A 23,828-nucleotide genomic window follows, 5' to 3' on the forward strand; every position below is an offset into this window, starting at 1 on the left:
CTCCACAAGCACTTGTGCAATGGAGGTGAGTCAGTAATTAAAAGGACTGAGCGAGGGGCGCCTGGGTGGCTCAGTCAGTTAAGCGTCTGCCTTCGGCTCAGGTCATGATCCTGGGCTCCTGGGATTGAGCCCCGCATTGGGCTCCCTGCTCGGCGGGAAGCCTGCTTCTCTCTCTGCCTGCACCCTCCATCCCCAGTCATTCTTTCTCTCTCAAATAAATAAAATCTTAAAAAGAAAAAAAAAAAAAGACTGAGCCAGAAGCTAGTCCATGAAAGCATCTTCCAAAACATAGCTAACATGAATTAAACTTTGTGAAAGTTTTCACAAATTTCCAAAATGTTTCGATGACATCACCCATACTGACTTGTGAAGGTGAAAGTTTTTCTAAACTATAAGGACCAAAAGAAAGTTCCATCAAGCATACTAGAGGGAAGATAATTTACTTTTCTCTTCTCTCTGCAGATTAGGATATTATGAAATAAGTATTTGCAGCCAAAAAAGTAGGCGACTACCAAAGAGGTGTGTCAGGCAGTAAATTAATAAAAACATTACGTTATCTTTTGGGATTTTGCAATGTTTGTGCTATTTGTCAGCCCTTTTAAATGTGTAATTTGTTATTTCATATTCTAAATTTTCACGTTCATACCCAATTTTTTTTAAGATTTTATTTATTTATCAGAGAGAGCGAGCGAGCACAAGTAGGGATAAAGGCAGAGGGAGAAGCAGACTCCCCGCTGATCAGGGAGCCTGATGCGGGGCTCGATCCCAAGACCCTGGGATCATGACCTGAGCTGAAGGCAGACGCTTAACCGACTGAGCCACCCAGGCGCCCCCATACCCAATTTTGTTAGTAATTTTGTATTTCTTTTAAGGAACTCTCCCCTCCCATACTCCTCCACCAAACTCTGTAAGTTCTATCAGCCCTGTTGATGACTCTTTGGCTCAAAATAGGAATACGTTCCCAAGCTGTGTGATCCCCGGGCAGTGGCTGTACCTCTCTGAGATTGTTTCCTTAATAGCAAATTAGGGATCATAGTAGCCCCTACACCGCAGGGTTGTTGTTAAGTTTAAATAAGCCAAGGCCTGCAAAGCGCTTAATGCTGGTTTGGAACGCACTGAGCAACGATAAACCTCTGCCCTTCTTTACGCTTAGAACTTGCCCGCAGCTTCCGGACCCGCGGCCGCCAAGACCTTCCCGTGCGCATGTGCCGCCGCCTCTCCTCCAACCCGCCCCTCCTCGTGGGCGCGTCTAGTCCGCGGCAGGGGGTGATGGGCGGAGTCAAGGGGCTACTTCCAGGATTTCCTCCCCCTCCGAGGAACAACCCTCTTTGCATGACTGGCAGTAGGAGTTAGCCAGTAATGATTGGAGAGAAGACGGACGACCAGGCCCATTTAGGAATCGCTCATCCGAGTTGGCCAATTGCAAGCTTTGGAGGGCGGGCTCGTCTCTGAGGCGGGACACGGAGTGACGGGCGTCTGTTTTGACTAATGAGAACTTGGCTGCGAGTAAGCCAGGGCCAGTCAGAAGCGAGAAGGCCGGATCCTGGGGCGGGGCTGGAGCTTCGGCAGTTGAACTGCTCGCGAGGAGGGTTGTCTGTGGAGAAGGTGAGAGGCGGCGAGAGTGGCGGGTGCGCGGGCCAGGGTGGGGATCCTGGGGGGAGGGGATGCTCTGGGGGAGGGTGGGCTGCGGCGGGCAGCTGACCGGGCAGTGTAGGAATCGGGAAGGGTGACCTTTAACACGGATAGGCACGTTGACGGTGGTTTGTGAGGCAGAGGGCAGTATCTGAGTCGGGGGTTGGGGGAGATGTTTTGTATCTTGCAGGAGGGTCTTTAATGGGGGAAAGTGTGTAAAGCTGGAGACAGCAGGCGGTAAAATACAGAAATTCCCCTGTAATATAGCCTTGTGATTTAACGGGAGGTTTTGAGGCGAGGGATTATTGTAGCGCGGTGTGGAGGAGCGGAGGTCCTTGGGATGAGTTACAAGCTTTGATTTGGGTGGAGGGCAGCTGAAGCACTACGGAGGGAGAGAATGAGTGAGGACTTCGAGGATGGAGGTGTGCTTTAGGGAGGTGTGAAGCCACATGATACATGCAGCGTTTACTCAGGGCTTACTATGTGCCAGGTTTTGTATGAGTTACTCTTAAACTTCCTAACACACCTCCCTCTGGTTAAGGCTGTGGGCTCTGGAGTTGGGTTGCCTGAGCTTAAGTGCTGGCTTTGCCACTGGCCCTGCCACTGAACGTCAGGGTGGCTTCGGGCAAATTCTTTAACCCTCTGTGCCTCAGCTTTAGCATCTTTAGAATGACCTCATCTCTTCTCTGTCTGTACCACTCACCTAGTCTCTTGGTTTCACATGCTCTTTATATAATGATAACTTCCAAGTGCCGGTCTGCAGTCTGGATCTCTCTGAACTCCAGACTCATTTGTCCAATGGCTGACTCTTCTCTACTTGGAAGTCCAGCTGACATCCATGCTTTAAAAACTTGTCCCTAACCAAACTTGTAGTTTCCCTCTTCCAAACCCAGCTGATGGCAGTTCTGTTCTTCCAGGTACTCAGGACAAAAACCTTGGAGTTGTCCTTGACTCTCCCTTTTTCCTTTCCTGCGTGCCATCCGCCAATCAGCAGATCTCATGGGTCTACAGAACACTTCTAGGATCCAGCCGTATCTCACCGTATCTCACCACCTCCCTTGCTGCTCTGATTCATGCCATCACTTGCCCCACCTGGTCTGTTGCAGTGGCCTCCTCGCTGGGCTCCTTGCCTCTGCCCTGGACCCCACAGTTGGGGGTTCCTGTTGAATCAAAAGTCAGATCATGTTACTGCCTGATCCAGGCACTCCCGTGGCTTCCACCTCACACAGTATAAGTCCTTGCCAAGCTCATAGTGCTCCACCGGATCCAGTTCTCCCTCCAGCCTGCCCTCAACTCCTGCCATTCTCCCTTGTTGACACTGCTTCAGCCACCCTGGCCTCCTTGTTCTTCAGACAGCAAATATGTTCCCACCTGGGGAATGTCATTGCTGTGCCCTCTGTCTGGATCATGTTCCCTCTAGATGTCTACATGGCTTCTCCCTCACTTCCTTAGGTCTCTCTCTGTTCAAATGTCAAATCCACAAACAGGCCCTCTCTGACCACCCAAGCTAAAATAGCTCCTGTTATTTCCTGGCGCCTCATCACCTGGTTTTGCTTTTCTTCAGTAACACTTACCAGTACCCAACATCTATTAGGGTTTGTTTATATCCCCTGGCTTCTTAGACTCCCACCCCCCACCAGAGTGTTGACTCCATGAGAATATAGAGCTTAGCACCTAGAAGGGCCCATAGATGCTTGAAAAGTGTTACTTGTGTTATACCATCATCATCACCATTTCTGGGCGGGGAGGGGGAAGCTCCCTGTAGTATAGGGCAGGGTTGTGAGCTGGGAGAGTCTTGGGTGGGGGGGTGGGGTTAAGATGGGGTAATAAACTGGGAGGAAACAGAAGGGTATCCAGGGGCAGAAGCTCTCAGATCTCAGAGCTGGGGGAGCTTGTAGGAAATGCAGATTCCTGGGCCCACCCCCAGAGGTTCTGCTTCTGTAGATTTGGGATCATGCCCAAGATCCTGCATTTTTTTAAGTCAAGCACCCGTGTTCATGCTGAAGGTCTGCAGTCCTCTCTTGAAGAAACACCAGTTCGGAGCTTGGACTGGAGCTCCCTCATCGTTAAACTACCCCTCTGTGGCTGCCTCTCTGCCAAGCAGTGCCGGGGACACTGGTGATTGAGACAGCTTTTTACCTAGCCTGGGAGTCAGGGAGGGCTTCCTGTAGGAATGGACATGGGAGTTGGGACCTGGTGACAAAGCAGTGAGCTGAGGGGAGAGGACGTTGGCTGTATCTCCAGTGCCTAGAACCCCGTTTCCTGGCATCTCGCATAAATTCACAAGTAGTCCCTGATCTGTGCCAGGCCCAGGGTGCTGAAGGTACAAGAATGATCAAAATGGCTCTGCCCTCTTGGGCCTCTGGTCTTTCAACTAATCGTCAGCTGGTTGCACAGATGGTAAACAGCTGACCAGGTGCCAGGCACTGTTTGAAACTCCTTACATGTATTAATTAACTTAATCCCCACAATCATCCTATGTGAGATGGGCGCTCTTATTATCCTCACTTTACTGGTGGGAAAAAGCCCAGAGAGGCTAAGCGCCTCGCCCTGGGTCACATTGTGGGTAAGTGGTGGAGCAGGAGCTGAACCCAGGAGTCCCTTTCTCGCAGTGTGTGTCATGTTTAAGGTCCGAGGCCACACATAAGAATTGGTGCCTGGAGGGAAAGGAGCAGAGAGTTATGGGAGGAAAGGTAGCTGGGTAATGGGAAGCCCCTCACTGCAGGATTCTAGGCAAATCTCAGTTTCATCCTCTGTAAAATGGGGGATGGTTAACAGCATCTACCAGAGAACAGAATTAAAGACAAGTCACTGGTTGATGGGTGTGCGTAGTCCTGTTTGAGTGGTAGTAGGGGGGAGGTTTGGATATTTGGGGTGTGTGTGTGTGTGATGGGCTGCAGTGTGCACTATGGAGGGGCAGATCATGGAGAGTCCTTAAAGATTTTTGTGTTTATATATTCCAGGGGGACAGTGTGGGAGGCTCTGGTCTATATTCTGGGGGAGTGCAGGGTGAAGGGAGGGGAATTCTAGCCAGCTAAAACTCACTCACATGGCGGGGAGGGGTCGCTCCGGCCAGGCCAGTGTGTGTATGTAAGGTGGCGGGGGGGGGGGGTATACTGTATAGGAGAGGCCAGCTAGGTCATGGCCAGGCTGAAATATGGGGTGTTGGCGGGAGAGAGTGCTGCAGACAGTGTGAAATAGCCATCAGGGGTGGGGGCTGACAGAGGTGGTGATTTACCCGTGTCCTGTGTGGGAGATGGTGATGTGGATTTGTTTTGGGGGAACCCAGCGTGGAGGATTCTCGGCTTCCACCCTAGGGCGAGGGATGTGAAGTCTGAAATATCCAGGGAGCGCTACTGGGAGGAGGAGGAGCCAGGGACCGTGATGTAACCCTGGAAACCGAGAGGGGAGTCTCCTTAGTGAAAGATGAGAGGGAAAGGCCCCGGGGTCGGAAAGCCGAGTGTGCTTGTGCGTGTGCGCGCGCGTGCGTGTGCGTACGTGTATGTGCGTGTGTGCTGAAGCCGTGATGTCACGAGGCCCGAGAAATGGGATCAGGTGTGTGGGCCAGAGTGTGGTGCTGGGGTGTGCACGCGGAGCTCGCAAGGTTGAAGTGCTGACGTCACGGGTTGGCGAGGGCGGGGCCTCGAATGCAGGGTCTAGAAGCTGAGACGCAGAGGAGCTAGGAGAGTCCTGGGACTGGAACGAAACCAGCAACCAGGATGGGCCACTGGTCACAGAGCAAGGATGGAGGATGCAGGTAGAAGGACAAGGCAGGGGGGTGGAAGGAGGGAGGGGCGTGGGGCCTGGGGAATCCCAGAATTGGGTGGGGGGGCTGTCCTGGGAAGGCTCTGCAGGGAAGAGAGGTGGAAAATGTGGGGAGGGGGAGAGAGGGTTTACATTAGAATTTGGGAGGGAACAGAATCCAGGTGAAATATGGGGATAATGTAAGACAGGCTGAGAATGGGGTAGATCCCCACTGTGGAGTAGAACCTTGGGCGAATATGCAGGCAGAATCCAGGCGGAATAATAGGAGGGAGCAAAATTCAGGTAGAATATGGGGGAAACGCCAGGAGAACATGGGGGCTGGTGTACAGAGAAGGGGAATGTGGCCCCCTGCCCCCATTCTGGGAGAGCCGAATGGCAGTAAGGGACTTGGGGAAGGAAGTGGAGAGGGCTGGTTTGGGGAACGGGGTAGAAGGGGTGAGGCGGGAATATGGAGGGAGGGAGGTTCTGCAGCGGGGAGGGGAAGGGAGTCCAGAATCTCTAGGCCCTCTGGGGAATGAGTGATGGGGAGCTGGCCGAGGTGTGGGGTTTATTTCATCAGCAATTGTTGAGTGCTCACGACAAGCTAAGAAGAGAAGATGAGGGGAGGGGAGCGGGCGAAGTTTGTGGAGGTGTCGGAGGCAGGTGTGTGTAAAGGGACAATGGAATTCGGGGGGGAATATTCGGAGGCTTAATATCTGGGGACTGAGATGGAGGCTAATGACATCAGGGCAGTTGGATACGGAGAGGCCCTGTGATTTAGTGAAGGGCTGCTATTCTCTGGAAGAGAATGGGGAGCTTATGTGGGGAAGTGGGCAAGGAGGAGAGCAGGGCCGGGTTGGTAGTGGAGATGGGGTGGGACGGGCCCTTTTAGTCCTCTCTCCAACCTGGAGTTGGGTACCACGAGGGGGGTTGGTGAATTGGGCAGTGAAGCTGTGCCTCTCCTCAGGCGTTCTGCAGGTACCTCTAACGCCTTGGTAACCAGAACGGCGCGACTGCTGATTGGCTCGCGGAGCCTGAGGGGCGGGGCCGGGGGCGGGGTCTAGGACACCCGGTGGGGCGGGGCCAGCGCTGCCTGGCACCCGCCCTGAGGACCAGGGGATGCGAGATACGTTGAAACGTGTAGCAGTTTGTTTGCCTATAGGTCAGGGACTATTTAACCCCACCTCTGAATTTACAGAGAATGTGAGAGTGCCTAATTGTGAGAGTGTGGATTTTCAAGGGGAAGAGGTCTCTCGACTTCATCAGCCGCCTCCAAACACGAGAGACCCCGACCCCTCTCCCAAATAAACTTAAGAGCTTGGGTCTAGAGACAGAGGAGCCTGCCAGAATGTCTGGGGCTTTGGCGATTGTCCTTGGGTCTTTGAGAAAGGGGATCTGTGGATGGGCCTCAGGGTGGTATTCTGGGAGCCCCTGAAATTACTTGCAAAGGGTTGTGGGCCTATTCATTTATCTGGGGAGGGTTCAGAGATCTCATTAGACTATCAAAGGCACAAAGACTCTTAAAATGTTAAAAAACACTGACCTTGAGTTTCAGGGCTCTTCATTTTCTGGCCTCACAATATTATATTTCCTGATATCATCCTTTAGGAGGACTTCTTGGGGAAAGTGTGAGGAGCAAAGGATGTGGTGGAGAGAAGGAGACCAGGCTTTGGAGGGGTCACCATGATCTGGTTTAGGGCAGCCCTGGGTAGCTCTGTTTTTGGGGCAGCTGTGGGACTCTACTGAGTCTCAGTTTCCCCATCTGTACACTGGGGAGAAAAATGGGCTTGCCTTGTTTCTGTACTGCCTTTCAAGACACGACAACAAAGAACTAATGATAATGATAATAATAATAATGCCAGTATGTATATGAGTGCTTGCTGTGTGTCAGGCACTGCTCAATTTGTTCAAGGATTTTAACATGATTAACTCATTTAATCCTTACACCAATCCAAGGAGATGAGCACTGTTACCCTTCTATGGGCTTACAGAGGCCTGCATGAGCATCATCTGGCCCATTATATTTCATCTCTGTCCCTCCCTCATGCTGACCTTGCTGTTCTTAGAACAAATCAGGAACATCCCACCTTGGAGCTCTTGCTTGGGTGTTCCCTTTGTCTGGCTACTCTTCCCCCAGATATTCACACATCTCCTTACCCCTCTCCAGGCCTCTCCTCAGAGAGGCCTTCCCTGGCTACCTTAGCTAAAAGAGCAACCCCTACCCCCAGCATCTCCTTTTTCCACTACTTCACTTTTTTTTTTTAAGATTTTATTTATTCATTTGACAGAGAGCAAGAGAGGAACACAGCAAGCGGAGAGGGAGAGGGAGAAGCAGGCTTCCCCCTGAGCAGGGAGCCCAAAGCAGTGCTCAATCCCACGATCCCTGGATCATGACCTGAGCTGAAGGCAGATGCTTAATGACTGAGCCACCCAGGCGCCCCTACTTCACTTTTTTTTTTTTTTTTAATTTTTATACCTCTGACTGTTGCTGCCCTCTTGAGAGTAGGGGCATGCATAATCTGGTTTCTCGTCATATCCCCAGCACCCAGGATGGCATGTGCTTTAAAGATAAGGAATCTGGCTCCAAGAGAGGTTAAGTAACTTGCGTGTATGTGCACATAGCTAAAGCTAGATAGGAACTCAGGCAACCCAGGGCTCTCATTCTGAATCATCCCCTAAAATCCAGGCTGAAGGCAGAGATCTGCTCCTCTCTTCCACCTCATAGAACTAACAGCGAGTGGTAGCCCTATTGGCTAAGAGAAGGTACTTAGGCTTACAACAGACCAATTAATAAAATAGATTATTAATTCATTGGACATGATTTAAGTGTATCATTGATAATACATAGCGCTGCTATTCTCTCGACTTGGACCACTTTCCCTAGATAGCCATTTGGCATGCTCCCTACCTTCCTTCAGTTCTCTGCCTGTAGGTTACCTCCTCAGGGAGGCCTGCCCTGACCACCTACCTAAAATCTGCCCTGTCTGACCTCAGTACTCTCTGTCCCCCTATGCAGCTTGATTTTTCTCCACAAAAAATTTTTTTAAAAGATTTTATTTATTTACTTGACAGAGAGAGACACAGTGAGAGGGAACACAAGCAGGGGGAGTGGGAGAGGGAGAAGCAGGCTTCCCGTGGAGCAGGGAGCCCGATGCAGGGCTCGATCCCAGGACCCTGGGATCATGAGCTGAGCCGAAGGCAGACACCTAACCATCTGAGCCACCCCGGTTCCCCCCCACAAATGTTTGAATAAATGAATGAATAATTAATATATAATGAGTATAAGGATTAATAATAGTATTAATCATGATTCTCTTGTCAGAAATCATATATTCTGTTAGCCAGCATGTGTTGGACATAGACACAGTTCAAAATGGTTTTATGTGTATTGTCCAATTTAATCCTCATGACAGCTCTGCGAGATAGATAACCATTATTATACCCATTTTCCAGATGAGGACATTGAGGCACAGAGAGGGAATCTCTTTCCTAAGGTGCCAAAACTGGTAAATGGTGGAGCCAGGATATGAATTCTGGCCTTCTAGCTTCTGAGCCTGGGCTCTCAGCCCCTCTGGGTCTCTGTCTCCTCCCTTTCTCCAGCGACACTGGCCATGGACCAGCCAGCTGGCCTGCAGGTGGACTACATCTTCCGGGGTGTGGAGCATGCTGTGCGGGTGGTGGTGTCTGGACAGGTGCTAGAGCTGGAGGTGGAGGACCGGATGACGGCTGATCAGTGGCGGGGCGAGTTCGATGCCAGCTGTGAGTGTGCCAGCCTGGGGTGGGTTCATCTGTCCTTCCCCGGGATCACCTTCTCCCTGAAGATGAGACCAACCCGGAACCCGCCCATCTGCCTCTTCTACCTGACCAGAGACTCTTTGAGGTGGGGAGGGGGCGTGGAGGGCTCATCCCTCAGGCCAGAGGCACTGGAATTGGGGAAAGTTAAAAAGCTTGGATGCATTGATCTTGGGCTGGGCAAGTGGTTAGACTCCAGGAAGGACTTTTCTCTCTACCCAGTCATTGAAGATCTGACTCACAAGACGGGGAACTTTAAACAGTTCAACATCTTCTGTAACATGCTGGAGTCTGCTCTCACCCAGGTAGGGGCCAGGGCTGGGGGGCTAGGGGAGGTTTCTGTTTTCTGGATCCCTGGGGAGGTAGATGCCCATCTGATGAATGCAAGACCCTCTACTTTCTCTTTCCTTAAAGGGACAGGGCTATCTTTTTCTTTCCCAATTGTAAGTGGTTTATTCTGATCCTAGTGATAGTTACTCTCATGTAGAAAATTCATGTCACAGAGAAATGTAAAGAAGAGAGTAAAAATCACTCGGCTCCTAATACTCATTCCTGGTAATATTTTATTAATATTTTGGTGAAAATCACTCCAGCTATTTTTCCACTTCTTTGTTTACTTGTGAAAGTGTGTGTGTGTGTGTGTGTGTGTGTGTGTATTTGCAGATGTATAATTTTATATAGTTGGTATACTTCCCAAAGTATTCTTTAACCTGCTTTTAAAAGATTCAACAATATTTCATAAACATTTCGCCATATCAGTGAATATAGGTACTCATTTGAGTCATTTTTACTGAGTATCTACAGTGTGCCAGGTACTGTGGTAAACATTGGGATACAGCAGTGAACCAAAGAGACAAAATTCCTGTCCTTACAAAGCTGACATTCTAGTTGGAGAAACAAAAAATTGAAAAAATACATAATGTCAAGTAGTTAAAAGTATTAATAGAAAAAAAATCAGGTTGGAAGTTAGAGTGGCAGGGATGCTATTTAGACATCATTTTAAAACTATGAACTACATTATTTCTCTGATTATAGATAAAATTCACACTCATAAAATTATGACAGTGTGTGATTTAGAAAGCGACAGTCTCTTATAATCCCCTTTCTGTCCCCTACTTTAGACTGTTAACATTTTATTATGTGTAGGCAGTATAGCATAATGGCCAAGAGCATGAACTCTGAAGTCAGACTCCTCACTGCTACTTACTAGCTGGGAGCCCTGGGCCAGTTACTTCCCCTCCACGCCTTAGTGCGTTCTTTCTTTCTTTCTTTCTTTCTTTCTTTCTTTCTTTCTTTCTTTCTTTCTTTCTTTCTTTCTTTCTTTCAGAGAGAGGGAGAGAGAGAGAGAGCACACAAACAGGGGCAGGGGGGTGGGCAGAGGGAGAGAAAGAATCTTAAGCAGGCTCCACACTCAGTGCAGAGCCCAATGTGGGGCTCAGTCTCTTGACCCTGAGATCATGACCTGAGTTGAAATCAAGAGTTGGATGCTTAACTGACTGAGCCACTGGGTGCCCCATGCCTTAGTTTTCTTAACTGTAATGTGGGGATAACAGTAGTTCCTATTTCACAGTGTGGTGAAGATTAAATGAGTTCTAGGTAAAAAGCTTAGAATAGTGTCTGGCTCATAAGTGCTTTACAGATATTGTCTTTTTATTATTGTCATCAACTTGTGAGTTTGTCATCCTTGTTAGTGGTTGCTTAGTATTCCATTATACCCATGTGGCATGATTTGTTTAACCCAGTGGTTCTCAAGTTTTTTGGTGTCATGACCTCTTATGCTCTTAAAAATTATTGAGGACATCAAAAAGCTTTTGTTTTTGCAGATTTTAGCTATCAATATTTGTTTGCCATATTATAGATTAAGTTGTTTTATAAATTAAAACTGAGAATAATTTAAAGATATTTATGAATTCATTTAAAAATCACTGTAATAAACCAGTTATATGTTAAATAACATTTTTATGAAAAATACGTTTTCTAAAACAAAATAAAATAGGAAATATAGCATTGTTTTACGTTTTTGCAAATCTCTTTAATGTCTTGCTTAATAGAAAACTCCTGGATTCTTTTTTTTTTTTTTAAGATTTTTATTTATTTGACAGAGAGAAGAGAGTACATACAAGCAGGGGGAGCCGCCGGAGAGGAGGAGGGAGAGGGAGGAAGCAGGCAGGGAGCCTGATGTGGGGCTTGTTCCCAGGACTCAAGAGATTATGACCTGAGCCGAAAGCAGACACTTAACAGACTGAGCCACTCGGGTGCCCCCAAAACTTCTAGATTCTTATATGTGCTTCTGCATTCAGTCTTTTGTGATATGTTTTGGTTGAAGTATATGCAGGAAAATCTCACTCACATAGATATGTGGTTGGAAAAGCAAGTCCTTTAATCAGGAAATTGTACAGATCCTTCTTTGCTAACATACTAAAAGTGGACAGGTGGTAATTTCTTAAAGATTTGTTGTAGTGTGGAGTCCAAAGGCCTATCAATGAACTTTTCATATTACGTTACATTAAAATCTATCGATGTATCTTGAACTTTACTTGGATCTTTTATCCATTTTATGATATCATGCGTTGGTCATTTAGAAAATACAGTTCACTGAGTTATACAGATCTTCTGAATGTTGACGCATTTCATTATACAATATCAGGAAGTCACGTTTGTTAATATCCTCACTGATCTCACCAGGGAAGTCTTTCAACATCAAGAAGCTATCAAGCACACAGTGGCAGATCCAAGGTTTCCAAAATTCTAATTTTTGCTGTGAAGTTTGAATTTTACCATTGGCACCAAATACCGTTAGCTGTTTTTCTTGAAGTGACAGGCTGACTTTGTTCATTTTTGAGAAAATGCCTGCCAGACATCCAAGTCTGAATAACCATAGTTATGTCTGTCAGTCGTTCTTTCAAGTAAAAATAGTGTTCCATGAAAAAGCGGCTAATTTAGCCCCAAACTCGATTACACAAGTGTTCTTCCTGAGACAACTGTCATACTTTGGAATGCCACAGAATGTGTGCTTCTTTTCTTGTCACAGAGTAGTAAAAAGCCATGTACTCAAGGATGGAGATTCAAAAATATTAATAATTTTTACTGCTTCATCAGGAACCTTCTAGGTTTGGGGCGCCTGGGTGGCTCAGTCGGTTAAGCGTCTGCATCTGCCTTCGGCACAGGTCGTGATCCCAGGGTCCTGGGATTCAGCCCCATGTCGGGCTCCCTGCTCAGTGGGGAGCCTGCTTCTCCCTCTCCCTCTGTCTGCTGCTCCCCCTGCTTGTGCTCTCTCGGTGTCAAATAAACAAACAAAATCTAAAAAAAAAAAAAGAGGGAACATTCTAGGTTTGATTTCCTGTGTTAGGTTTGCTTGTTTCTTCTTCCTTCCCAGCCCCCCACTGAAACTGTGTGGCAACAGAGACTACAGTGATTACTAGTACGTTTGATGCCGCTGGCTTGATTTGTGCTAATGGGCACCTTCACTTTTACCCACCATTATTTTGCACCATTGGTATAAATGTCAGCACAGCAAAAAAAGGCATATGACATCTTAGTATTAGTATGATAATTGTTTTGACCTCATGGACTCCCTGAAAGGGTCTCGGGGACCCCCAGGGGTCTTTGGACAAGACTTGGAGAGCCATAGCACTAAGCTGCCCCCCACGGTTGAGCGTTTAGGTTCTTTCCAGTCTCTCCTTCTGACGTCCTTGTGCCAGCCCCTAGGGCAGGGCCATCTTGATCATTGGCCTCAGTGTAGGAAAAGCCCAGCGAGTCCAAAGAATGGATGGGGAGTGGCCTGGGTAGGTGGGTTGTGTGCTCTGGGTCTGGCTATGTCCGGACTCCTGGCATTTCCTCCCATCCTCTTTCAACAGAGCAGTGAGTCGGTCACCCTTGACCTGCTGACCTACACAGATCTCGAGTCCCTGCGGAATCGCAAGATGGGGGGCCGCCCGGGCCCCTTGGCTTCGAGATCGGCCCAGCTCAACTCCAAGCGCTACCTGATTCTCATCTACTCTGTGGAGTTTGACAGGTGGGGATAAGGGACTGGCTCCAGGCTCAGGCTGGTGGGCAGGTGGGAGGGGATGTGGTTCAAACTCAGGAACTCCCTGAGGGCTGGGCGGGGATGGGGGGGGTAGCGGGTGTGTGTGTGTGTGTGTGTGTGTGTGTGTGTGTGTGTGTGTGTGTGTGTGTGTGTGTGTGTGTGTGTGTGTGTGTGTGTGTGTGTGTGTGTGTGTGTGTGTGTGTGTGTGTGTGTGTGTTGCCTTTGGAATCTTCAGTGTTGAGATTTGTATCATTTAGTATCATGTTGGGCTATAAGTAGCAGAGTAACTATTACTAGTGCTTTAAACAAACAAGTTTATCACACAACAAAATGTCAAGGTGGGTGGCTACTACCCAGCAGTTTCATTAGGGACTCAGGCTCCTTCTGTTTTGTTTTGTTTCCTTTTGTCATCCCTAATGTGTTGGCTTTTGACCTCCATCCTTCTCTCTTCATGGTCACAAAATGGCTGCTGGCCCTCCAGGCATGGCTTCTGTATCAAAGCAAGAGGAAGAGAACAGGGCTGTACTGGCTAATGGCATGTACTGTTTTTATCAGGAAAACAAACGTGTTCCTAGAAGATGCCCAAAAGATTTCCTATAATATTTGGCCAGAAATGGTCTTATGGCCATTTCCTTAATATTTGGCCACAAGCGGTCACATGTAGGGGATGCTGGGATAATGACAAGCTGGCTTTTTTCAGTCTGTTTAGTGGGAGGCAGCAAGGCGGAAAAGAGCTGGGAATGGCTCTTGGGTAACCAGGGATGGTATCTGCCCCATTTGATAATAGCACCTGGATTTTCTCGTGGGAAGTTGTCAGTTCCCTATGCATAGCATCTGGTGGTGCAGTTGATCGAGGTGCCCTATCTTTCCTTAGCCAAGAGGTGAGACAGGTCAGGCCATTTAGAATCTATGCCTGTGGAATCTGAATTAGAACTTTTCTTGGCGGCAGGTAACATAATACCCATGTTCACTCCAACAGCCGTGAATGACAAGGAAGTCAGTTCAGACTGCACCAGGCCTGTCAATGCAGGATTGCTAGATAAGGGAGTCTGAGGGCTGGCCGGCTGGCCAAGGGGTAGGGGAGCAGGGAGCGGGCTTGAAGCTGCATTCGGAATGTACGCCTCTAAGAATGTGAGGTTTTGGAATTGGGGGTTTTCGTACTCGAAGGCTCTCAGGGTCTGGTAGCTACCCTAGGGCGGATTCTTGGCCTCTGAGCTGCCACGGTTCTAATCCTCCCTCAGGATTCACTACCCGCTGCCCCTCCCGTACCAGGGCAAGCCAGACCCTGTGGTCCTGCAGGGCATCATCCGCTCACTGAAGGAGGAGCTGGGCCGCCTGCGAGGGCTGGACGGCCAGGATGCTCGGGACACCCGGGAGACTGAGATCTGGCACCTGAGGGAGCAGTGAGTCTGGGAGGGAAGGTGGCTGGGGCTGGGTGGGGGAGGCATCCTATTGGGCACCGCAGGGCCCTGTGCTCAGCACTCCTGAGAGAATGGTGGTCCCTCATTCACCAAATATCTGTTCTGAGCCCCTCCTCTGTGCCTGCCTTGCGTCGGGTGGTGCTGGGGACACAGCAATGACTGAGACAGTCTTGGCCCTGCCCTCCTGGGACTCCCAGTCCAGTGATGGAAGATAGCTCTGTGTGCAGATAGTGACAGTTCACGGTGGGTGGAGCTTGGGAAGCCCGGAGGGGAGACTGGAGCCTGCCTGGTAAGGGAGGGGTGTTGTAGGCAGAGGGAGCAGCATGCACAAAGACAGGGTGGGAGGTAGGGCTTTATCTAGTGCCTCTTTTGTACTGACCCCCTCCTTGCCGTCACATAGTGGCCCGCCCAGGGGGCAGATGGATGTTGATCACGTAATCACCTGAGTATAACATTGCCAGCAGAAATGGGGTTAGGCAGAAAAGGTGGTCTGTGCTATAGGAGGCTGCGGTAGGAACCTGATGGGGTCTTGGGGTAGGTCAGGTGAAGGGGGTGGGGAACAGCGTTCTAGGCAGAATGAACAGCATGTGCAAAGGCTTTGTGTTTGGTAGGATGTGGTGAAAACAAGGGGACTCGAAGAGTAAAGTGAAGAAAGCAAAGGCTTTTTGGCACATTTCCGAGTACCTACTATGTGCTATGCACTGTGGGTGCTGAATCAGGGATTCCATCCCCATCTGGAGGAGGCCCCACCCATTGGGGAGCAAATAATATTTTTATTGTTTTTATTTTTTATTTTTTTAAGTAGGTTCCACACTGGGGCCCAACATGGGGCTTGAACTCATGACCCTGAGATTAAGACCTGAGCTGAGATCAAGAGTCGGACACTTCACCAACTGAGCCACCCAGATGCCCCAATATTTTTAGTAATAACAATAACAATTATTACAGCAGCTAACATTTATTGAGCATTTCACTGTGTGCCGGGGATTCTGCTCAGTGCTTTATGACTTTATTCCTTTAATTCTTGCAATGTGGGCGTTGCTGTTGTCCCCATTTTGCAGAGGAGGAACACTGAGGCCCAGAGAGGTTACAGAATTTGCCCCAGGTCACACAGTAAGTAATATGGCCAGGCTAGACCTTGAATCCAGGCAGCCAGCACCAAGCCCCCTTTGTTTCCTTTAGCTGCTGAGCTCTGTTGGCAGCTGCTGGGCCCCTAGGCCAGGACTGAGTGTTGGGGCTGACAGGGAGGAGTGGGAGCTTATGGAGCTGGAGAGCCTTGTGGGTCTTCCTGGAAGAGCTTGGCTGTCTGTGCATTGCTGGGAAGCAGGATAACCTTTAGCCTCAGTTCATCCTCGGGACTCTCTGGTGTGTGTCGATGTATGTGTTTCCCGGACTGGCCACAGCGTGGCGCCCATTGCCCTTCAGAACGAACCGGAACTAGCGAGGGTGGCTTGAGATCCTATAGCTGGTCAGTGGCTTCTTATCTTTCTCTTCCCAACTTCCTCTTCCTAACTGGAGTGAGGGAATTTGGGAAGACTCCAGATTCATTCATTCATCCAGCCAACATTTTTCTGGTTCATACTGTGTCCCAGGCACACTGCCTGGCCCTAGTTGTTTCTTGAGCCCTTACATCGTGCCAGACATGGTCCAAGCACTCTTCGTAGCTTCTCACAGCCTTATAGGTAGGTATTATTATTATTATCGTCGCACTTCGCAGAGATGTGAGGTCAAACTGCATAAGGTCACCCAGCTTGTAATAGGTGGAGTAGAGTCAGACACAGTCAGCCTGGCCACAGAGCTCAGGTCCCTCACAGTGACCAGATGGCTGGAGCGGGGGTCCGGACGGAAAACCCATAATCACACCAGTAAGTGCCAGCTCGAGGAAGGAAATGTACAGAGAACCACGAGAGCAGAGAAGAGAGGGACGTGACCTAACGTCGCTGGGGGCAGGGGATGTGACGTTTGAAGGGAGAGAGAAAGTGTTCCAGGAGGAGGAACTTGGATCTGCAAAGAGAAACTTGGTGGCAGAGAAGGGGGAGAGGAAGGGAAGGGGGAAGTCCTCTAGATGGGGCTGAATGGGAAGCTCCTTGGAGAATATAGGGGAGCCACAGATTTTTAAGAAGTGTTTTATTAGGAAAAATTCCAAGAACACACAAAAGTAGACAATAGTATCATGCCCATGTACCTGTGCCCCTGATTCAATGGTTACCTACATTTTGCCCATCTTGTTTGATCTACGCACTCCCTTCTCCCTGAGAAGCAAATCCCAGACATCATATCTCCTCTTAAATACTTCATTCTATCTCCATGGTTAATGTATTCCCCTGTCCCCTGTATTTCCTGTGAAGTAGTTAAACCTATAGGCTGGTCAGATTTAGGTTTCTGGCAAGACACCTTCCAGGTGGTGCTGTGTGCTTGCTCACGGTCAGGTGGCGTTGGGGCCAATGAATTCGGATGTGGAGACCTGGTTGGTTCCTTCTTATTAAGGTCCCATCAGCCCAGGATCTCTTGGTACTTTTTATTTGCTAATTACCAATGAGGTTGAGCAGTTTTTCATATATTTAGTAGCCATTTGGATTTCCGCTTTTGTGAGCTGTCTATTCACCCACCATGTCTATTTTTCTTCTGTCACCTACTTCTTACTGATTTCCAGGAGCTCTTTTATATAGTCAGGATATGAGCCCTTTTTTAATTTTATGTATTTCAGAAACCTCCTTGCCCTCTATAGCTGGACTTTTTACTCTCTTAATAGTGCCTTTTGATAAACAGATGTTCTTAATTTTATGTAGACTAGTTTAGAAATTTTTTCTCTGAAGTTAGTCATTTTTATGTCTTCTCTTAGAATCCTTTTCTCCCAGTACCATGAAGATATGGTCCTATATCATCTTCTATAGTTTTTTGTCTTTTGCTTTACACATTTATGTCTACAATCTACCTGAAATTGATTTTGGGGGAGCTAGGTGTCCTTTTATGGTTTTTTTCACATTACCAGTCAATCAGCCCAGTGACATTTATTGAAAAGAGTATCATTTCCTTGGGGCGCCTGGGTGGCTCAGTTGGTTAAGCGTCTGCCATCGGCTCAGGTCATGATCCCAGGGTCCTGAGATCAAGCCCCACATCGGGCTCCCTGCTCAGTGGGGAGCCTGCTTCTCCCTCTCCTCCCCGCTTGTGCTCTCTCTCGCTATCTCTCTCTCTCTCTCAAATAAATAAAATCTAAAAAAAAAAAAAAAAAGAGTATCCTTTCCCTACTGCTTACCCATTGTCACCTTTCTCACAAAGAATGTTTGTTTATGTATCGTGCATCAGGTGAGGTTCTGTGCTCTGTGGTCCATTGGTTTGTCTACGCTTGTGCCAGCACCACACCGTTAAAATTATTGTAGCCTTATAATTAGGCTGATACTGGGTAGAGCAAGTCTTCTGACTTATAAATTTTAGAATCAATAGGTTTTTCAATACAAAAACATAAAACTTGTTGGAATTTTTTTTTAATAATAGGCTTGAGATTTTATTCTTTTTAAATAAAAATACACCCAACATGAAGCTCGAACTTATAACACTGACACCAAGAGTCAGATGCTCCACTGACTGAGCCAGCCAGGCACTCCAAAATTTATTGGTATTGCATTGAATCTATAGAGTAATTTAGGGGAAGCTGAAATCTATATAAATAGTGAGTATTCCAATATATAAACAACATACCTCTGCATTTATTTAGGTCTTATTTAATGTCTCAATGGTGTTATTCCATCATACTTTTGTTAGATTTTTTTCATCTTTGGATGATTTTGCTAATGGTTTCTTTACTTTATATATAAATCATGTTGATGTTTATATAATTGTACTTATGTATTTTTTTTAAAAGATTTTATTTATTTACTTGACAGGGAGAGAGACAGCAAGAGAGGGAACACAAGCAGGAGGAATGAGAGAGGGAACACAGGGGGAGTGGGAGAGGGAGAAGCAGGCTTCCCGCTGAGCAGGGAGCCCGATGTGGGGCTCGATCCCAGGACCCTGGCACCATGACCTGAGCCGAAGGCAGGCACTTAACGACTGAGCCACCCACGCACCCCTTATGTATTTAATTTTTTAAAAAGATTTTTTTTTTTTATTTGAGAGACAGGGAGAGAGCAGGAGCAGGGGGAAGTGGCAGAGGGAGAGGGAGAAGCAGACTCCCCACTGAGCAGGGAGCCTGACGCGGGGCTCAGTCCCAGGACCCTGAGATCATGACCTACCTGAGCCGAAGGCAGGCGCTCAGTTGGTTAACTGAGCCACTCAGGTGCCCCTATAATTGTAGTTATATGTTGATTTTGTATCTAGTAACTTTGGTCCGTTTTCGTATTTCTTATAATTTGTAGATTTCCTTTGATTTTCAATTTTTATAATCATTTCATCTGCAAATGACTGTTTTAATTTTTTTTTTTTAAGATTTTGACAGAGACACAGTGAGAGAGGGAACACAAGCAGGGGGAATGGGAGAGGGAGAAGCAAGCTTCCCACTGAGCAGGGAGCCCAGTGCGGGGCTCGATCCCAGGACCCTGGGATCATGACCTGAGCCGAAGGCAGACGTTTAATGACTGAGCCACCCAGGTGCCCCTTTTTCTTGTTTTATTGCATTGGCTAGGACGTTTAGTGGATATACCATAGAAATTCAACTTATTTTCTGTTGGTATACATTTTGGTTATTTCTACTCTTTTTGCTATTACGAATAGTGTTGTAATGAATAGCCTTGTGTGTACATCTTTTCCTCAAGGAAGGTTTTGAGCATAGTAGGGGATCTGATTGGATTTGGCATTTCATTTTTTTTTAATTTTTATTTATTTATTTTAGAGAGAAATTGTGTGAGAGAGTACAAGCAGGGGAGGGAGAGGGACAAACAGACCCCATGCTGAGTGTGGAGCCTGATGGGGGACTCCATGTGGGGCTCAATCCCAGGACCCATGACCTGAGCCAAAATCAAGAATCGGAAGCCCAACCAACTGAACCACCTAGGTGCCCCATTGGATTTGCATTTTAGAGTCTTCTGGTGAATAGGAGGTAGTGAGACCTGGCTGGGAGGCCTCGGGGGGGGGGGGGGGGGTCTAAGGCCGGGACTTCCGCGCTAGGCGTTCAGGGTATAGAGAAGGACAGACTGACGATTTATTTTGGAATTGGAACTCGCAGGGCTGTGTCCTCCCTGTGGGATGAATGGGAGTGATGTGGCCGTGCTCCTCCTCATGTGGGGGACGTGGAGGAGGAGAGATGACGGGAACACAGGGGAAGCTGGAGTGGTGGGGCCGCGTTTCCCCGTTCCTGGAGCAGGTGAAATGGTTCGTGCCCACCCCATGAAGAAGTGAGAATGATGGGATCCTGAGAGCCCCCCCTCCCGACTCTTGCCTTCCCTCTACCCACTTCCCCCAGGGTTTCACGCCTGGCATCCGAGAAGCGAGAGCTGGAGGCCCAGCTGGGCCAATCTCGAGAGGAGGCTCTGGCAGGGAGGGCTGCGCGCCAGGAGGCCGAGGCGCTGCGTGGGCTCGTCCGGGGCCTGGAGCTGGAGCTGCGGCAAGAGCGGGGCCTTGGACACCGCGGGGTCGGCCGCCGCAGCCAGGATTGCCGGCGCCTGGCCAAGGAGGTGAGGGGGCGGGGCGGCCGGCGGGGGTGGCCGGTGGGGCGTGGACCTCGGCCTCAGTGTGGCCCCCTCTGCCCCTGTTCACTCCTGGCAGCTCGAGGAGGTGAAGGCTTCGGAGCGGAGCCTGCGCGCCCGGCTTAGGACAGTAAACACCGAGCTGGCGGTGTACAAGAGGGGGTGAGAGACGCGGCCGGGGCCGGGGGGCTCAGAGCTGCGACCCTGCTGCTGAGGGGCTGCGGGCTGGGGGGGCGGGGCCTGGGGAGGAGGTGCAGTCTGTTGGGTGGGAGGGCGGGGCTGAATGGAGCGGAGGCTGAGAGTGGGCGGGGATGGAGGGGTGGAAGGAATCTGATGGACTGCATGGGGCGGAAAGTTGGACACGGCAGGCGGCGCTTGAAGCGTCAGTCAGTCAGGAGGAAGGGCTGGAGATAAGGTCCGGGGGGAAGGGGTGGGACCTGAGGATCTTGTAGAGCGAAAGGGCGTGGCCCAACTGCTGGGGATCTGGTTGACGTCCAGTGTTATTTATTGGGGTGGGTGATGGAATACTGGGAAAGGATCTCTAGGGAGCTGTGGGAGACCTCAGGAAGAAGGGCCCGGTAAAGGGGGTTTGTTCGGATGTAGGGAAGTGACAGTTTCTTTTGGGGGGGGGTTCTCTGGGGCTCCGAGAGGGGCAGAGCCTGGGACAAGGTGTCTGTGAGGGTCGTATGCAAGGGCGTGAATGTCTAGGAGTTGATGGTGGGATGGACCTGAGGGTTCGGAGATGGTGTGATCCGAGAAGAGGCTTGAGATAGGAGTTGACATAGGAGCTGGCCGGCGGGAAACTGACAGTGGGCCCTGTGCTCCAGGAGACGGACTCCGCCGGTGCCGCCGCCCCGGGCCCGGGAGGATCGGGCTTCGTCGTCGCGGGAGCGCTCCACATCGCGCGGTCGCGGTGCCACCCGCTCTTCTTCCCGGGAGAGCGGCCGGGGGGGCCGGAGTCGAGGCCGCCCTGCCCGCCCCTCACCCTCGCCCACAGGTCTGTGCCCTGCCCTGCCTGTGGGAGGGTGGGGGATGGACTGGAGCTGTGGAGGCGTGCTCCTGTGACCCAGCCTCTTCTCTCCACACTCTCCCACCCCATTCTAGGTAGTCGCGTGCCCCGTTTCGACCCCACAGCCTTTGTGAAAGCCAAGGAGAAGAAGCAGAGAGAGATCAAAATAAAGTTAGCGCCCATTTCCCCCTTACCTGCCCATATTCCTGCCCCTTTACCTGGCCACCCGACCTGTGCTCTCATCCATCCCTGTCTCCCATCTGTCTCCATCATCTGTCACCTGCTCCATCTCTCCCCTTCCCTTTACCTGCGCCTGCTTTTCACTTGACCTCTACCTCCTCCCCTAACCCCCACCACCCGGTCTGTGTGTCCGCAGCCCTTTTTTTTTCCCTTTCCTGTGTGACCTCAGCTGTGCCCACAGGGCCGCAGCGACGCCATTCCTAGCATTAGTTGGGCACACAGGTGGGTATCTCCTTCTCCGCTCCCCAGGCAGCAGCAGCAGCGGAACCGATTGGGCAGCGGAGGAAGCGGGGACGGCCCGTCCATCTCCTGGTCTCGCCAGGCTCGGCCCCCCGCTGCCGTGAGCGGCCGAGGGGACGCGGCTAACCGCTCCCGAAACCGCAGCTCCTCGGGTAACTGGGCTGTAGCGCGCGGGGCGGGCGGGCGGGCGGACGGGCTGGGCGCCCCCGGCGAGCGCGGGAGGCTCACTCTCTCCTCCCCCCCTCTAGTGGACAGTTTCCGCAGCCGCTGCTCGTCCGCCGGCTCCTGCAGCGAGTTGGAGGATTTCTCCGAATCCCTTCCTAGGGGGTAAAACTTGGGCGCGGGGAAAGGACCGCCTCCAACCGGGTGTCTGGGGAGGCTAGAAACAGTCTTTTGCAGGGAGGTTGGGTGATGGAGGCGGGATCCTTGAAACCACCGGGGAGGGCGAGGTGGGAGGTGCCCAAGGCTCCTCCCGCTGGTTCCTGAATACTCTCTCCTGTCAGAGTTCACCACCGCGGGAAGCCTCCCAGCCCCACAACCTGGGGCGGGTCCAGCACGGTGAGTGTCTTTCCCCGGACCTTGGAGGAGGTAGGGGCAGCATGAAACCACCAAAAGCCCATGATTCCATTCTGGGGGACTCAGGTTGCAGAGGTGTCTCTTTTTTTTTTTTTTTAAGATTTTATTTATTTATTTGCCAGAGAGACACAGTGAGAGAGAGGGAACACAAGCAGGGGGAGTGGGAGAGGGAGAAGCAGGCTCCCCGCCGAGCAGGGAGCCCGATGCGGGGCTCGATCCCAGGACCCTGGGACCATGACCTGAGCTGAAGGCAGATGCTTAAACGACTGAGCCACCCAGGCGCTCCGCAGAGGTGTCTTTTGAAATGCGTCTGGACGCAGAATGTTTTGAGATCATTGGATTGGAGGGGAGTGTGGGGGTGGGGTGGGGTAGATGATACTGGCTAAGGGCACTAGCCCTGGCCTCAAATTGGCAGCTCTTAAAACCTGGCCCCGCCTTCCTATCACCTGTGTGGCTCACGCTAGTTCTCAGCCTCAGTCTCTTAATCAGTTAAATGGGGATGGTAATAGTATTCATCTGAGAGGGTTCTGGTGGAGATACCAGGAGGTGACTTTGCATCTAGTAAGTGCCCAGTGGGCGTCAGCCCTTGTTCTCTGAGGTCCTTAGGTTCAAAATTTCCAGTGGGATCTGGGAGACAGGAATAGAGGGAGGATACCGTATCTAACCCCCCCTTCCTGTCTCCCCCAGCAGCAGAAGCCCACCCCTCTGGAACGCAGCCGCCATCAGAGATGCCTGACCAGTTCGGGGGGCTGGGTCCCTATGAAAGGTGAGCCTGGGACTCCACATCTCCCCCTCCCTCGCCCCCCACCCAGCCCAAGGGCAGCGTATTGGGCCCTCATTGCCCCTGCACCCGCACCCACTCTCACAGAGTACAGCTCCGACCACCAGGCAGCAGACATGGCCGAAATAGACGCCCGCCTGAAGGCCTTGCAGGAATATATGAACCGACTGGACACACGGTCGTGACCTCGACCTGGAGTACTGCCCCTCCATCCTTCACCCACCGCTGGATTCGGGGGGGGGGGCGGGGGGGGCGGGGCCGGCGGTTCCTTCCAGCCCCGCTCAGGCTTCTCTCCTGCTGGTGCTACCGGGGTTTCAGGTGTGTGAAGCCTTGACCCCCCCCCCCCGCCATACACTGCATGCTGGGAGGGAAGGTATGTGCATTTTGTAAATAAACTATTTGCTTTTGGGCTCCTTCAGCTTATGACTGAAGGGTGGGGCTGGAGTCGGGAGAAATGAGGACTGGGTGGTGGCTGTAATTGGGACCTGGTGTATTTCTGGGCATGTCTCTGGGAGGCACTTTGGGGTTCAGGGTCAGGAAAAACTTGCATACTCTCTAAAGCAATGAAAGGGGTGGACCTGAGGGGTGGTAGTGAGCAGCTCAACCCCAAAGGGGTCCAAGCAGGGATGTTGCACAGGATATCTTTGGCCGAGTGGTAGAGAAGGGGTGTCTTGGAGCATGGTTCACGGCCCCACAGGACCCCTGAGCTGCCGTCAGTGACATCTGGGCCAACTTGGTGCTGATT

The 23,828-nt window shown here is 50.4% G+C and overlaps 1 protein-coding gene across 6 annotated transcripts; it reads left to right on the forward strand.

Annotated features, from left to right (window-relative positions):
• Positions 1-1,555: 1,555 nt before the first annotated feature.
• On the forward strand, positions 1,556-23,487 carry CCDC61 (coiled-coil domain containing 61). 6 transcript variants are annotated; one of them, XM_027620076.2, is made up of 14 exons: positions 1,556-1,605; positions 8,977-9,135; positions 9,391-9,473; positions 13,026-13,183; positions 14,437-14,598; positions 20,015-20,225; positions 20,317-20,399; positions 21,065-21,234; positions 21,342-21,417; positions 21,736-21,878; positions 21,975-22,053; positions 22,230-22,284; positions 22,990-23,068; positions 23,171-23,487. In XM_027620076.2, exons 2-14 carry the CDS (start codon positions 8,988-8,990, stop codon positions 23,266-23,268), a joined length of 1,545 nt encoding a protein of 514 aa, XP_027475877.2. In that variant the 5' UTR covers positions 1,556-1,605; positions 8,977-8,987; the 3' UTR covers positions 23,269-23,487. The 6 variants fall into 6 exon arrangements, with proteins under 6 accessions (XP_027475877.2, XP_027475878.2, XP_027475876.2 ...); XM_027620077.2 differs by having other exon boundaries at positions 1,599-1,628; XM_027620075.2 differs by lacking the exon at positions 1,556-1,605 and adding an exon at positions 4,746-5,389.
• The last annotated feature ends 341 nt before the right edge of the window (positions 23,488-23,828 follow it).

Source organism: Zalophus californianus, chromosome 17 (genome assembly GCF_009762305.2).
Source record: "Zalophus californianus isolate mZalCal1 chromosome 17, mZalCal1.pri.v2, whole genome shotgun sequence".
Taxonomy (NCBI): domain Eukaryota; kingdom Metazoa; phylum Chordata; class Mammalia; order Carnivora; family Otariidae; genus Zalophus; species Zalophus californianus.

What these genes read in the sequence shown, in the direction of transcription:
- CCDC61 (XM_027620075.2), top strand. An exon ending in TGGAGTCTGCTCTCACCCAG is followed by an intron (nt 9,474 to 13,025) that starts GTAGGGGCCAGG and finishes CTCTTTCAACAG; the next exon opens with AGCAGTGAGTCGGTCACCCT. An exon ending in TCCGAATCCCTTCCTAGGGG is followed by an intron (nt 22,054 to 22,229) that starts GTAAAACTTGGG and finishes CTCTCCTGTCAG; the next exon opens with AGTTCACCACCGCGGGAAGC.